Below are 16633 nucleotides of genomic sequence, written 5' to 3'. Positions count from 1 at the left end.
GTACATAGATATATACACGGGTTACCAATAGGGGATACACATGTGGAGTCGTCTTGAACTTGAGTTTTCAATCCGAAATGTGTTATACAAAGAAGGAAAATAAAATTTTAATAATCTTTTTTGATATACACATTATTATTATGTTATACACTGTGATATACAAATAATATAATTATTAGTTATTGATCAAAAAAGGAAAATAAATTTTTGATATAGCATGTTTAAGCAACTTCTAAAATACAAAAATAATAAATATGATTGTGGGAGTAAATAATATTTTAGTATACAAAGAAAATTAATTTGATGTACACAAAGAAGAAAAATAAACATATGATATCTATTTTGGTATACATATGTCCGATGTGCTATACACTGTGATATACAAATAATATAATATTTTTATTGTAATATACATTGATATAAAGGCAGCAATGACTATATATATAATTTTATATTATTGATATACAAAGAATAATATTATTTATATACAAAGAATGAAACTAGAATTTTAATATACATGTTGGTATAGACAAAGAAGAAGAAAAAAGTTGTGATATACATATTATTATTGTGATATATATTTATTGACTATTTGATGCAAATATCTATAACTAGGGCTATTTTCTGCTAATTATATGAGTATGTTGTTATACCATAAACCCCTTCAAAGAAATTGGTTTTTGAAACCTTCAACAATCAGGCCAGGCCCAAAATTCGTTAGCTCATTAGACCAACTTCAAAGAAAATCTGGAAAAATTCAATCATTTAGTTGGAAAAAGTTGACATTTGAGAAAACTTATGAACTTTATGTACCTTTTGTCTTAGAAAAAAAGAAAATCATGATCTAGTATGATTGCTTTCGAAATTTCAGTTCTGCGGACTTGGGGAGAAATAAAGGGGATTATCCCTTATTCGTTTTTTAAATTTATATAGATCGACCAATCGAATAAAATAATTTAATTAATATGATAATTTCAAGCAAAGCATAAAACTTACAATATCACTAATATCATAAATATACCATTTATTTATAAATTATCCTCAACAAGTTTTCATATTTTGGAGCTATATCGAACTCAAGGAGGGATAACTAGGAACTAAAACTTGCTTTACATGCATATTTGGATACACAATTATATTCCTATCTAGAAGAATATCTTTGTCAAATCACCAACATTAATTAATCAAAACCTTATTTATATATATATATATATATATATATATAGTTTAGACGCAAGATTTAACCACACCGCCTACCAATGTTTACTTGTACCCGGTCATAATTCCTGTCATTCAATTTTCTTCCTTGTTGAATTGTCATTAATCTTCTACAAACGTGGTTCTTTCTAATTTAATCTTACGAATTCTCAAGAAATGACTTTCATAAACTAAACAGTAACTGTCTAATTGCTTCCTGTTCCCAAAATAAATTGGATTTCAACTCAAAATTTCCTTCGGTTATCTTTTACTATAAGAGATAATGAGCAATGAAGAATATTGCACGATGAGTCTTCTGCCATTTTAGTTATGAAGGAAAAAAAAAAAAAAGTAATAGTTTCGTGCACTGGTAATTAAAAAAATATTTACACTATCAAACTATTAAAAAAAAATTTATGAATATATACTAATGATTCATTATATGTGTATTTAACTAACATAAATGAGTAACTTATATGTGTATTTAACTTAAATTCAAAAAACAAGAGAGTTTACCTTGCAAAAATTATTAACTTCGAGGAACGTCAAAGTCAAACGCCTCAACAGCCAAAATAGAAAAGACTTCTAGATAAACCATAGTCTATAAATGATAAATTCTATTTGAAAATTCCACGCTTTTAATCCATTTAGTAGTAACTTATTTAATAGATTAATGAGCTAGCCCACAGGTTATAATAAACCAAAATTTCTAAGTTGTTATTTCCTATTAATTCAAATTTTGCAGTTCAAAAATGAACCTCAGTTTAGCAGCAGCAACAATAAAACGACTCAACTACTGGTTATCAGAACAACAATCGGTTGTAGAATTTCAATGGAGTCCAATAATGTGGGGGTCAACTTGGTCATTTCTAATAATCTCTATTTCCACTTATATTATCACCTCCGCCACCCTCCACCTTCTTCTCCTCCTCTTCATAGGGCGGCGCCGCCCCATACCGCTTGGACCCATCCCCGTCCTTCACAGCCTCGCCATGTCCCTCATCTCCGCCACCATCTTCCTCGGAATCCTCTCCTCCGCCGCCGCAGAAATCCGTGACACGCGGTGGATATGGCAGCGTTCTAAAACCCCGTTTCAATGGCTCCTTTGTTTCCCTATAGGTACGCGCCCTTCAGGGCGCGTGTTCTTCTGGTCATATGTTTTTTACCTCTCTCGCTTTCTTCACATTTTTCGCACGTTTTTTACCATCTTACGACGTCGTAGTCTCTCCTTTTTTCAACTATTTAACCACTCAATTCTCATTTGTATGTCATTTCTTTGGCTTGAATTTTCCCAATCTTTTCAAGTAATAGCAATTTTACTAATGACTTTGGTTTTTACTTTGGTTTACGGGTACCGTTTTTGGATCGAGATCGGGTTTCGGAGGGCCCGTTTTCCGTTTGTGATGAATTGTCATTTAATTTTCTTGGGCTGTAATTTGGCTTGTCATATTGGAGTTCTTCTGTTGCATTTTTATAAAGGTGGATGTAATGGAATGGGAGCTTGGTTTTTTAACTCAGTACTAAATAGCTTTGTGCTTTTGATATTCTTGAGATCATATGTAAAGACTTATAATTTGATTAGAGAAAATTACTTTCATGTTGCTGCTTCGTCGATTTCTCAAGTTGGAGATTTCTTAACTTCACAAACAAGCAATAAGTTAGCTGTGCCCAGAGGCGAACCCAAAATTTGAAGGCGGCGGGACCTACGAGCGGACTGTTCAACCAGTACTCTCATCTAATTTTTCATCTTAAGGATTTCAAGTAAAATATATGACTATTTTCCACATAAATACGTATATATTTAGAATTTCTGCCAAAGTTGACGGAGTTCGGTGACCTCTTTGCTCTAAGCATAGGTCCGCCTCTGGCTGTGATGAGGAAGAAGGAAATGTAAGGACATGAATGCAACTGAGTTCGATATGGTTCTTTTGTTATTTGTTGTACTATGTAAATTCTTTTGTTTTATCTCTTCTGTATCTCTTTTTTTGCTCTAGCTGGGTAACTAAAATGATTGTAAGTTATCCATTTCTTTCTCGTCTTCTCTTCATCTTTTAATTTTGAACCAGATTTTCATTTTTCAAAAAAATATTTTGCATGATGAAATTATTCGTTGCTGTTTGATTATCTAGAAACTAATTTTTACGAAAATAGTTTTCATCAAAAGAGAAAAAATGAGTTTCAACACTCATGGACAGAATTGATTGAGTGACCAAATTCCTTGCAACTCTCTTAACTTTTAACTTCATATCATAACTTATTCTAACAAACACTTAAATATTAATATAAATCTTTAATACTCAAAAATTTCATCAAACGAAATTCTATTTGCAAACTATTATTACTAGTAATTTTTAAGATACTAGTATGATTTTTCAGAAAACATTTTCCACTTATCAACCAAATACCAAATTTGTACCAAAACACATTTTAAAGTGATTGAAGGGTTTAGCGAAAACTAAGAGATTCTCGAGAATATTATTACAGTTAGGCCGAATAATTAAAACACTGTTATAAATAGAATTTTATTTATGGTGAATGTCTATATTTAGAGAGATTCTAGGGTTTATTACTTGGTGGCTAAGTCACCCTCTCCCTATAAATAGAGGGTTCTATTCCATTGTAATTCATCCTAAATATCAATAAGAATTCTCTCTCCCTACTTTTCTCTGCAATACTACTCTTCTTCTTTTATTGTTTTATAACACGTTATCAGCACGAGACTCTAACCAATTGAGTAGAAGCTTTGGGATTGAGCATAATGATTGTCAATTATTCCATGAACTTCCTTCATGATTAAATTCTGGATTTAAGGTAAGTATTTTACCGTATTTTTCTCTTTTATTCTATAATTTGATTTTAAATACAAAGACAATAAATTTTGATAACAACTCTAATGGAGTTTGTAAGAAATTATAACCACCTGAAGTGGTAAAAGTTTCTATGTCTTGCCATGATCAAATTCATGTATGATTATGGGCACAAAAAGTGGAAACCCGTCCCATTGAATTTGCTCCATTCTCATTCCCTTAAGAGAATGTGATAGCAGTATGTGATATGTCTGAAAGAAGACAAAATTATCACTATGAATGTATCAATGGATGTGGACGTGGGAATAGACGAAATTATAATCGTCATCATTGTGATAATGAGAATAATAAGGATTCTCAAAATAATCCTCCACTTGTGAAAATACTTGTCATCGATTTGACATGAGATTTTGTAAAGCACATATAGATGATTATGGTCCATTCATGATGTGAATGTGACAACATCTGATTTAAGAATACATATTCATTTTTGGAAGAATATGAGCGTGCTAGTGGTATATACCACACTCACCTCTAGAAGGAGGTTTGAGATGATATAAGAAAATAATATCATTATTATGGCATGAATGGTCATTGGTCACGTACCTATTGTACGCCAAAATATTTTGGCATTGTGATTATTAAAAGTCAACGGTAATGCAAGAAACAGATCTTGCATACGATTTTGACCATAACCATAATGGTATAACTTTCTCTTTAAAAGAGATATTCACCATATGGGTGTTGATGAATATGTGGTACTACAAAATTAATTGAGAACTCTGCAAGAGCCAATTATACTATTTTGGAGAAACACAATTAATTACCAATAAGGTATTGTGTTGTAGTAAGTCTCAAAGAAACTTATTCAGTTTCCAAAGTATACGCGAAAGCGGTTGATTATATTGAGACTATAAATAAAGGAAAGATTTAATATCTTCTATTACTACATCTTGTAGCGGGGTAATATGTATGTGAAAAGCTACCCGCTTTATTCTCCAATTTGTACTACATAAACAAAAGAATACCACAATGAAGTGGATATTTATTGATATAAACCTGAAGTTTATCAATATTGATAATTTATCCAGTTGGCATACTTGGTTTAGCCATGTTAATTCAAGTATGATGTGCAAAAATAAAAGAGAATTCACATGGGTAAATATTAAAGAACTAGAAAGTTCTTTACGAATTCTCTTATATTGCTTGTTCTCAATAATTAATAAACCAATTAAAATCCCATGAATGCTGGAAATATCAAAGGTAAATATGGGCCCATTCACCTGCCATGTATACCACATAAGATGCATCTATGAGATGGTTACATGTGCGATTATTATTAACCCGCAACATGGTGTTTGCGAGGTAACTTGCTCAATAATTTAATTTAGAGCATATCCCAGATTTTCTATTCAAGAAGTCCATCTTGATAAGTTGGTCTACATCACAGCTGGTTTAGCAAAATGATTTATTGAGTGCCTCCACTTAATAGCTAAACAATTACTTATGAGAACAAAGTTTTATATACCAGTTTGATATACGTTATATACGAAAGTATATTAATTTCTCCCCTCACAAGTGGTTCATGGTCAGGAACCAAATAATTCCATCTTATTATTATTGATGTGCGGTGTATATTTTGATTAACACCATAACGCACAAAGATGGGTTCTCAAAGTTGAGGAAACAAGTTAGTTTTTCTAACATGAGGGGGAGACATGGTAAACAGTTGAGAAAAAGTTACATGGAATGAATTATTATTTATACATCTCGATCCTCGAATAAGATAATATGAACTTGAAGTTCATAAAAAGATAATTCATTTGCAATATATTGCAAAGCATGCCAAACGCATTTGCTGACCCAAAGAAAGTAACTATATTCTCGTTGCAAATGCTCCTATTACCTAGAAGGACAAAGTCTATGGTACGCTTAAAGCATATAGACAAATCGGTTTCAAATAAACTTCTTGATAAAGAAGATGAGCAAATGATCAAAATGATCATAATAAAGGAGACAAGTGATCTAGAAGATCACATGACATAATGCTTCATAAAATCTCAATAGAGGTTTAGGTACCTGAAATGAATGAAGAGATCTCTATGTTATGTCTTTATTAAAAATGTTGAAATCGATATAAAATGTTCGTCGACGATATCTATGATACCGCTAAATATATATATGAGGATCTTAAGTCTGGTGAAACAATTTCGAATAGAATTGGTTTCATATGAAAGACATGTAGTTTTGAACATGTAGTTCAAACACTTGAAAGTATAAAGTCAATGGTATGTGCAATCAGTTTTCGATATCTTATATGTCTAGCATGACATGAAAACTTGATATGCATCTAAAGTCTATTATATGGCTTATATGACTTAACAATCCCTGAAGGATTTAAATTGCCTAAAGCATATAGAATTCATGGTCATGAAGTACTACATCCTCAATGCAATTTGTGCACAAATGTATCTTGCTATAACTATATGCATGATAATATGATAGCAAGAGTTTTCACCTCTATGTGAAGATATTGAAATGATGATTCCAACAAGATTATATGAAGACAATTCATCTCTATCAAGAATGATGATTTCAAGGTGCAATATATTCATTCAAGTTAATATGGCTGATTTGTTCATCAAATCTCTACCAAAGTTCTTTTGAAGATGGTGAACAAGATTGGAATGCAAATGCTTAAGGATGTGAAGTGATGCTCTCATGAGGGGGAGTTAATACGCGTTGTACTCTTTTTCCCTTACAAGGTTTTGTCCCACTGGGTTTTCCTTGCAAGGTTTTTAACGAGGCAACCCATAGGCGCATTTCTAAACATGTGTACTCTTTTCCCTTTTCTAAAAATTTTTTCCCATTGGGTTTTCTTTTAGTTAAGGTTTTAACGAGGCACATTATCTGTTGAATAGACATTCAAGGGGGAGTGTTATAAATAGAATTTTATTTATGGTGAATGTCTATATTTAGAGAGATTCTAGGGTTTATTACTTGGTGGCTAAGTCACCCTCTCCCTATAAATAGAGGGTTCTATTCCATTGTAATTCATCCTAAATATCAATAAGAATTCTCTCTCCCTACTTTTCTCTGCAATACTACTCTTCTTCTTTTATTGTTTTATAACAAACACGAAATTAATGAACCTAATTATCACAAGTTGACGAATGCTTTCCAATGTGAATCTAATTTTAGGGGTTTGGTACATCTACTAATGCTATTCATTTGACTTCCACTTCGCCATAGGCAGCGAGGCAATGTAGAATATATGAAGGAGAATATATCTATATGGAATTGAAGCCAAGTTTGACAACATATACATATTTGAAGACGCTTCCATGGAAGAAGAATTAAAACAATTAGTTTGTTTTGACCATATATTTGAGAGGAAGCTTCCATGCATTAACAAGACTTAGTAACACCAGCTCGGCCACGCATAATTTCTAGAAACCTATGATCATCATTTTAGGTATAAACGTAGAGGCCGACCCATGATCTAAAGTGACGGGCACATGAGCGGACTGCTCCACTAATACCAACATCTAACTTTTAATTCCAAATAAAGTATATAATTATTTTCAACGGTATATTTTTGTCGAAGTTAACGAAGCCAATAACCCCTCAACTCCAAACATAAGTTCTTCTACAAGCTAGCAACAAGCTATTAAAGGTGAAGGCTCACTAAGTTTACAATATTATTGAATATTAGTGCTATGCACATGAACTTTGTTTTCACGTGAGAGTTACGGATGATATATAAAGTATAAAAATTATGGAGGTGAATAAGAGGTGTGAATTATGAGGTAGAATTTTTAAAATAAGACAAATGAGAAAAAAGAAAATCAGAAGGAAAAACGAAAAAGATAAATGCATTTGCTGATCTTAGGGAATTGTCGTCTCACTTTTTCAATAGACCATAATTATATACTCTAGATGCGCCGTGTGAGCTCATCCGCTCGAATATTGCATATTTACCAAAAGCGTTATCTCTACTTTTGAAGTCACTAATCTTATGGTACGTGCTTTGCGCGTGTACCATCTGTATTGGGAAAAAACTGAATTTAAATATTGAAGATGACGTGTCATGACACGTGGACCGGTCAAATAGTCAAAGCATGGTAATCAGTTAGAAGGCACGAGCAATAACGGATGCGGGAAAGAAGATACTTAAAGGCACGAGCTATTATTAAGATGAAACGAGACTCGTACCTGTTCGAATCATTTAAAGCTCGAAGATCAGAAGGAATTGAAGACATGAATCTGATAGCGCAAAAGGGACCAAATTCAACATTAAATGCCAAATACGTTAGAGAATTTGTATTTAATAAGGATGATTGAGTAACGTTTCTTTTAAAGTCAGTTATTGCTCATAATTGCCTCATTAAGACAAAGGCATTGCACTTTCTCTTAGAACTAACTATAAAAGGAGAAAGTCACAACATCTGTAGGATACGAAATATTATTGCGATTATACTGAAATATATATTTATTCATTGCTTTATTGTTTTTCTTAAAATCTCTCATTTCTTGATTATCAGTAACCCGATTTCTCTCATAAATTCTAGCTTTAACCAAATATTCAGTTTTTTGGTTAAACACCTAAGTCAGTGAATATAGAATCTTTTAGAAAATTATATTTTACTATTAAATATAGTATGTTTGTATTATAAAATAAAAATTATTTTACACTCATTAAAATATAGTATATAGTTTTAGTTGAAAAGGCTTATATATAAAATTTTCCATGTTAATTTTTATATCGTATTTTTATTTTTTTCATCCCAAATTTCTAGCTTTAACCAAATATTCAGTTTTTTGGTTAAACACCTAAGTCAGTGAATATAGAATCTTTTAGAAAATTATATTTTACTATTAAATATAGTATGTTTGTATTATAAAATAAAAATTATTTTACACTCATTAAAATATAGTATATAGTTTTAGTTGAAAAGGCTTATATATAAAATTTTCCATGTTAATTTTTATATCGTATTTTTATTTTTTCATCCCAAATTTCTAGCTTTAACCAAATATTCAGTTTTTTGGTTAAACACCTAAGTCAGTGAATATAGAATCTTTTAGAAAATTATATTTTACTATTAAATATAGTATGTTTGTATTATAAAATAAAAATTATTTTACACTCATTAAAATATAGTATATAGTTTTAGTTGAAAAGGCTTATATATAAAATTTTCCATGTTAATTTTTATATCGTATTTTTATTTTTTTCATCCCAAATACTATTCTTATGCAAACAAATTTAGGCATCCTAAGAGTTTTGCCAACTTGAAAAATAATTTATATTATTCAATGAACTTAACAAATAATTGAATTGGATTTTTTGACTTAACTATTTGGCCTTGACATTAAAAGAACTAATTTATTTTTTGTTGATTCAAATTCTTAATATTAGCTTATCCCAAGTTTTCGATATTTAATTGTTACATGAAAGGAATTACAATTATGTGTCGTTCAAATATGAAAATAATTATATAAGGTAATTAAAATTTAATTATTTAAAGTATTGTGAATGCTAAAACTTTCTACACTGTTTACATAAAATTTATTTTATAATATTATAAAAATATTACATTAATACTTGTAATTTAGTTATAAAATAAAATAAAATAAAAAGTATAATTAAGTTCCTTAAATGATAATTATTTATCCTATTTAGTTATTCAATAAGAAGAAGAAAATCCATTCTATAAGTGTTCAATCATCTTCGTAAATATATAACTTAAAATTGATTCCAGTTGTAATGTAATTACTTCAATTTCACAAGTTATCACGCTTTTTTTAAAGTTTAAGCAAGAAAATATAATCATTAAACATTTAAGATTTTTTTTTTTTGGAAAATTGTATATTCTTAAGTTCATTCTAGAAGACAATGTTAGATAAATATAACAATATTGACTCGTACATAACTTAATATGTTAATTTAATCAGATATTATATTGATGGAAGAAAAATAGTGAACTGTAATTGAAGAGATCTAGTTTAAATTGTTTAATAATTTAATTTTAAAATCGTAAAATTGTGCTTAAAGACTGTTTCAAAGTAGAAAATGGTGAATTCCATTACCATGTCAAGTTCGGAATAAATATATTACCATGTCAAGGTGACCGATATGCTTTAAACCTTATTATTTGTATATAAATTTTAAGAAATTCTTGTGGTTCATTGTTATAATGCTTTTGCATTAAATATAATATTTTGTGGGTTAATCTATTTTTTACCAATTTATATAAGGTAAGATTCACATACAAGTTCCTAAATATTAGGAATTCTTACATAATTCAAACAAGGAAAGATTTAATAACTAAAAATTATAGGATTTTAGAATCCTATATATTAGGAAAACAATAATATTACTATTTTGTCCAATGTAAAATAAATTTTAAAATCACACAAATATTGTTGAACTATGTGACTGAATTATAAAATAATTTTTTTTAAAAAAGTGCAAGCTCTTAAAAATGATGAATATTGTCATATTTACCCGACATAATAAAAAAAATATGTCATGTAAGAGTATTTTAATGTCTTATCATAACTTTAACATATATGAGTTATGCATTTGCTTTAGTAGTTGAATAATATGTCGACTTGTATTCAGATATTATGCAACAATACTATATTCACCATGCTCTTAAAAATTTATTATGTTAGTTTAAATACCTAATAATATGAATTTCATCTTATTTATAGTGAAACTCTAATTGAAAAATACGGAAAACAACGAGATATATTATTAGATTTAGTTATTGTACCAAAACTTCAATTGGATGGGTATTGTCTGTATCTAACTAAGTTTTTTCTTAAAAGAAAATAATGATTGTCAAAAAAGTCAAGGTAGAGAATTAACGTTAATTACTATTTTATCTAACATGAAGTATTTGTAGTGTAATATAATTCTCAAAAGGTATAAAAGTTTGTTTATATTTTATGAAGATTTTGATGGGTACATAAAATCATACAATAGTGTTTAAAATATTTATTTTTATTTGTATACATATTTTAAGATATTTTATTGAGTTGCGATATAAAATTACAGTCAATTAATTAAAATTATTTGTTAGTAATATTACTAACATGGTACTTGAGTTCAACTGATTGAATCTTACTTAATTAAAAAGAAGAATGATGTTCTCTTTTATAACGTGAATTGGCGTTGTCACAATCGTAATGTTGATACCGATATTTGTCACGAATTTATTGTTACAAATTAAAGACAATAATTTAGTAAGATAAACTTCTAATTGACTTTGAAATTTTAAATATTATAATATCCTGTATAGTTTGAGTAAGAAAAGACATAATAAATAAAATTTTATTGATTTGAAAGTTATAGATATTAGAAAAAAATTACTGCAATTATTCTAATGTTTTATCACATTTGAATATTCGGTATCAAAATGCTAAACTTCTTCCTCTTAAATTATTTTCTTAATTTTAATTAACAGATAAGTAAGAAAACAGTTGAAAACAAATTTCGGTATGCACGTCTTCAAACTGTGATAATATCTTGATTGACTTTATATAATTATTAACAATTAAAAATAATATATCGGCTGTTTGGATTCAAAAAATAAGACATCATGTTACTTGATTATTATATTTAAAAAAATAAACGTAAACCTTCATACTATTATGGAGTAAAATATGTTCCTTTCCATTGGAAAGTAATGTCTACCTTTCTTTTATTGGTTATTAAATAAATTCTTTAATTTTAATTTATCTTTTAATTTATTTTAGTCCAAGCATTTCAAATGGAAACGGCCTTCAAGAAGAAAGAGTAAAAATTTCTATTTGGTATGAGAATACTTAAGCCAAAGTGTGTTTGTGCATAGTTGGAATAAGTAAAAGTTTAATATGGAAAAGTTTAGTTGATTTCAAATTCTTAAATATTTAGAATTCTTACAAAATTAAATAAGGAAATAGATTTAATATTAAAGATTATAGTTGGTTTAAAAGTCTTAAATATTAGAAAAATAACTAAAAGACTTTTTTGTCTAATGTAAACTCTATTTTTAGAGGATAAAAACGGCGAACGACATTTTGCTAAGGGCCTTCGTGCTTTTAATATAGTATAGATGATTTATTTGAGTTAGTTCGATATTGCAACATTATTGTTTTACCAAAAAGTGTTAAGCTTTTTGTTAAATTAATTAACGAGTAAACAGAGGGTGACTCCTAGCCAAGGATAATTAACTCTAGATCAAAGCACGTTATATACGAAAACAGAAATGTAATCAAGCTTATAACCTTTTTAAGATTATAAAAGATATCAAACGTAAATGATAGGCTTACATTCTTGAGGTACTGTTCCGTAATGTAAGAATAAAGAAGAAATAGAAAGAACGCTATTGACAGCTACGGGATCTATCTTTATTGATTTGACAATGATGATTACAAAGATCTGCAACCAAGAGCTAGACCTTCGCTTGTTTTTCCTCCGAGATCCTCTCCGGTTCTTCTCTCTCTTTTTCTCGAGGGAGGGAGCCCCCTTTTCTGTCATTTTACCTCCTATATATATTATCAGTGCTCCCTTTTGTCCAGCGGTCCTTAGCCAGAATACCCCAATCCCTTGATTGTACTTTACGTCGCTCCCCTTAAGTATCACGACATATACATTGCCGTACAAGCTTTCTGATAGTTCGATCTCGGCAGCGGCCGAGATACTCGTCATTATTACGCCTTGTAGATACGATCACGGCTTAGTCGACCCCTTACCATTCCTTTTAGCCGCTAATCCGCGTATGGTCAGTGTTGGCCCAAGTAAAGTTGAGTTTTGAAGACTGACAAAGGAACTCAGACATGGACCGGGTCCATCCTAGTGAAGCACAGATGTTACATCCCGTACTTTAATATTAGGATTCGTCGAAGTAATAACATATGAGTTGGAAGGGATTAAGGTTATACATGAAGATAGGAATGTAAGACCCTGTAAGTTTGAAGAATTTCGGAACTACTATATGCTGGCTTGATAGGTATTTTCTTTGATGTAAACCATTTTCGATAAAAGTTGATAGATACGATTTTATACGGTTGCGATAAGTTTTAAATTAAATACATGACATGTGGGAGTTTATAAATGAGGTTTTACTTATTATAAGAGTAGATAGTATTTTATCATACGAAAAGTTATCCTTTTTCCGTTTTGAGAATTTATAGTACAAAAAGAATTTCTTTATTGTAAAGATATAAATTATTTTGTTTCACAAGAAAAGAAGGTTATCTTTTTACCATTTTAAGAATTAAGCCTACGAAAAATTGTACCCTTTATATGAGATTAAGAAAATTATAAGTTGAGAAAATATATGTATTTTTACATGAATGTTTTAACGAAATAATTGTGTATGTATTTATTTTATATTGTACCATATGACCATGATAGTATAATGTATAAAGTGTATTAAAAATAGATAGAATTTTAAGTAAGTTGAGATAATTTTTAACTATGCGGGTAATTGGTTAATTACCGGGTAACAGGACATTACCCAATTAACTAATAAGTGGGTAAATAATTAATAACCTAACCCCACACACACGTGGCAAGGAGCCACACACTTAGAAAAATGACTAAGTAGTCATAATTCTAGGTGGCTACATAGAATCAAGACTAAAAGATTAAGTCTTAATCCTATCCAAAATCTGTCGTGAACTTCATTTAGTATCTTGGCTCCATTTCAAATTTCATTACTTTGGTATTAAAACCAAGGATATTGAGGCAGAATATTTCGTCCAAAATTCTTGCCAAGAGTTCAAGTGAAGTTTCAAAGTTCAACAAATAGATTAAATCCATCTTTGTCCTTGTTCAAAAACGCTAAAGCAGAATCTGCCTTTAGCTTCTTTGGCTTCATTTTCATTATTTTGGCATTGAAACCAAGAGAATTGAATCAGATCAATTCGTCCAACCTCTTAGCCACAAATCTTCTCTTGGCTTTGAAACCAAGAACGTTGAACAGGTATGTTAAGTTTATCCCTTCTTTCTTTTGGCATGATCCCAGTAATGATACGTAAACGTAATAATACCTCCATAAGTATCCCCGTAAAGTAATTTTCAAGCATCTTCTATTTCGGTATCCTGTGAATTTTGATGGTTAACAGATGTGATATGCCTATGCTTGGCCTTATCTTCAGAATGTGTTTGCTTTATATAATGTTTCATGCACCTGCAGTAATTAAGAAAACAATCGAATTAGCTGGTGAAGAAGTTTCAATTGTTATCTTGACCGACAAGTCCAAAATTAAGAACCAAAGACATAGTTGCAATTAAAGTCACATAAAAAGCATACAGTGATATCAAAACTAGAGAACTAATTTGATTGATAACTCAAGTATTTCAATTTTTCTTAAAGCCATGAAAGTCACGTATAAGGTGCAAAGTTTGTAGTGCATGTGTTTTGAAATTGTAAAGTACAAGTTTCATGTGTATATAGTTATGGAAATTCCATGTTCCTTTAGAGTTCATGTGTATCGATAGTAAATGCTGAAAATAGCTATTTTAGCATTGGAGAGTTGGAAACCATTGTTGGGCAGTTATATATTTACCACCGAGCTACGGCCGGTTGGGCAGTTATACATTTACCACCGTACTACGGCCGGTTGGGCAGTCATGCATATATATTTATCACCGAGCTACGGCCGGTTGGGCAGTTATACATTTACCACCGTGCTACGGCCGGTTGGGCAGTCATGCATATTTATTTACCATCGAGCTACGGCCGGTCGGGCAGTTACCACCGGTTGGGCAGTTATGTATCATTTTTTACCACCGGTTGGGCAGTCATGCATTTACCACCGTGCGACGGCCGGTCGGGCAGTTACCACTGATCAGTTGGGCAGTCATGCATCATACGATGTGGATAATAGTCTCAAAGAGAAGCATTATATATATATGTAAGTATGATAGGTATGCATATACGGTGGCACGTTAGAGATTCATGTTGATTCTTATATGTCTTCAATTAATGTTGAATTATTGTCATGTTTCAGTTCTGCCTTATATACTCAGTACGTTATTCGTACTGACGTCCTTTTGTTGGGGACGCTGCATTCATGCCTGCTGGTATAGATAATCAGTTTGACGAGCCGTCATAGTAGACGAGATTGGCATTCAGCGAAGGATCAGTAAGACTCCACCTCATTCGGAGTGCAGCCGAGTCTATGAGTCATCGTGTCAGAATTTTGCTACAGACCTATGGGTAGGCCGGTACCCTGTCCCATTTGATGTCGAAAATTCATAGAGGCTTTGTAGACAGAGGTTCAGTTTGTACAGTATGTCTGAGGCTTTGACGGCCCATATGTATTCATGTTTTATGAAAAATGATTTAGTGATACAGTGTTGCCCACTTACAGTTGTACGTTATGAGTTGTGGCCATGTCGGCCCATGATAGTTGGAAAAAAAAGAGTTGCAGAGTGGTTCGCTCGGGCCAGTGCGGCAACGAGTGCCAGCCACGCCTCCCCAGGTTCGGGGCGTGACAACAGATATGGTCAACTCAAGCGTGTGAGATACACGTGAAGGAGATAAACCTAACTTACCAGAAGTGATATCTCTTGGTCTTGATCGAAAAGGATGCATATTGGATTAGGAGAAAGACTCCTTACTCAAAGAGAACACGGTTTAAGAGAAGGATAGAGTTAGAGGTTGAGATCAACTAGAACTCTTCCACCAAGGAAGAGTAGCATCAGAATTCTAGTCAATCTTTATTTAATAACTCCATAAATATGAGTGTTGTTCTCTTTTACAGGTAACGCACATAAGCAGAAGTTAAACGTGAATTGAGAGCAAAATAGCAAGGCAATTTTGCAAGCAATTTGTGTGTGATTCAAGCGTGCAAACCTGAAGCTACTTGAACCAGATAGAAGAACCAGTTCCTAGTGTCTGTCTTTTATTCTAGTTCAATTGTAGTAGGTGTTTTCATATTGTACCTTTCAGCTTTATCTAGAGGCAATTGTATTAGGTACTCAGAGTACTCAAGTTAAAGTTAACTTGAAGTTGTCGCAACAGTTGAGGCTGTGTGCTACAAACGGGATTAGAGTTAATCTTAGGTTTACAAAAGAGTTTTTGTAAATGCAGTTTTTGGCTTAGTGATTTTAGTTGAGAGTTTGGAAAAATCCTACTGGAAAGTAGGTCGTAGTTTTTTCACCTTTTGAGCCAGGTATTTTCCACGTAAAATCTTTGTGTTCTTTAATTTCTGTACTTATTATTCCGCAACAGTAGTAGTTGGAACACATAGAAGAACCAGGTCCTTCTACAATCAGGTTAAGAAAAAATTGGGCACCACACAAATCACCCTCCCCCCTCCCCCTCTTGTGTGGTATTGAAGTATAAAATATCAATTGGTATCAGAGCGGGTTATTCTTGAAGAGGCTAACACCTTAGGAACAGATCAAGATGAGCGCACCACCTGGAAACTGGAAAGGACAATCCACTACTAGGCCCCCACTCTTTAATGGCCAGTACTACTCCCGGTGGAAAAACAAGATGAGAGATCACATCATCGGAGAGGACTATGAACTCTGGAACATTGTTACTGATGGTCCCCTGGCTACCATGAAGAAGAATGCTGAAGGAGTGGATGTGCCAAAGACTAGAGCTGACTGCACTAGT

General features: G+C 31.5%; 1 protein-coding gene across 1 annotated transcript; it reads left to right on the top strand.

Moving 5' to 3' along the window:
- Positions 1–1874: 1874 nt before the first annotated feature.
- LOC109208555 (elongation of fatty acids protein 3-like) lies at positions 1875–3218 on the top strand. The gene has a single exon (XM_019371680.1). The coding sequence runs from the start codon at positions 1950–1952 to the stop codon at positions 2886–2888; it is 939 nt and encodes a 312-aa protein (XP_019227225.1). The 5' UTR covers positions 1875–1949; the 3' UTR covers positions 2889–3218.
- Positions 3219–16633: the final 13415 nt, after the last annotated feature.

The sequence above is a fragment of the Nicotiana attenuata genome, unplaced genomic scaffold (assembly GCF_001879085.1).
Source record: "Nicotiana attenuata strain UT unplaced genomic scaffold, NIATTr2, whole genome shotgun sequence".
NCBI classification, from domain to species: Eukaryota; Viridiplantae; Streptophyta; class Magnoliopsida; order Solanales; family Solanaceae; genus Nicotiana; species Nicotiana attenuata.
This window is presented reverse-complemented; position numbering and strand designations above follow the sequence as displayed.

Excerpts from the sequence above, each read along its gene's own strand:
- LOC109208555 (XM_019371680.1), top strand. The coding sequence starts at position 1,950 with ATGAACCTCAGTTTAGCAGCAGCAACAATAAAACGACTCAACTACTGG.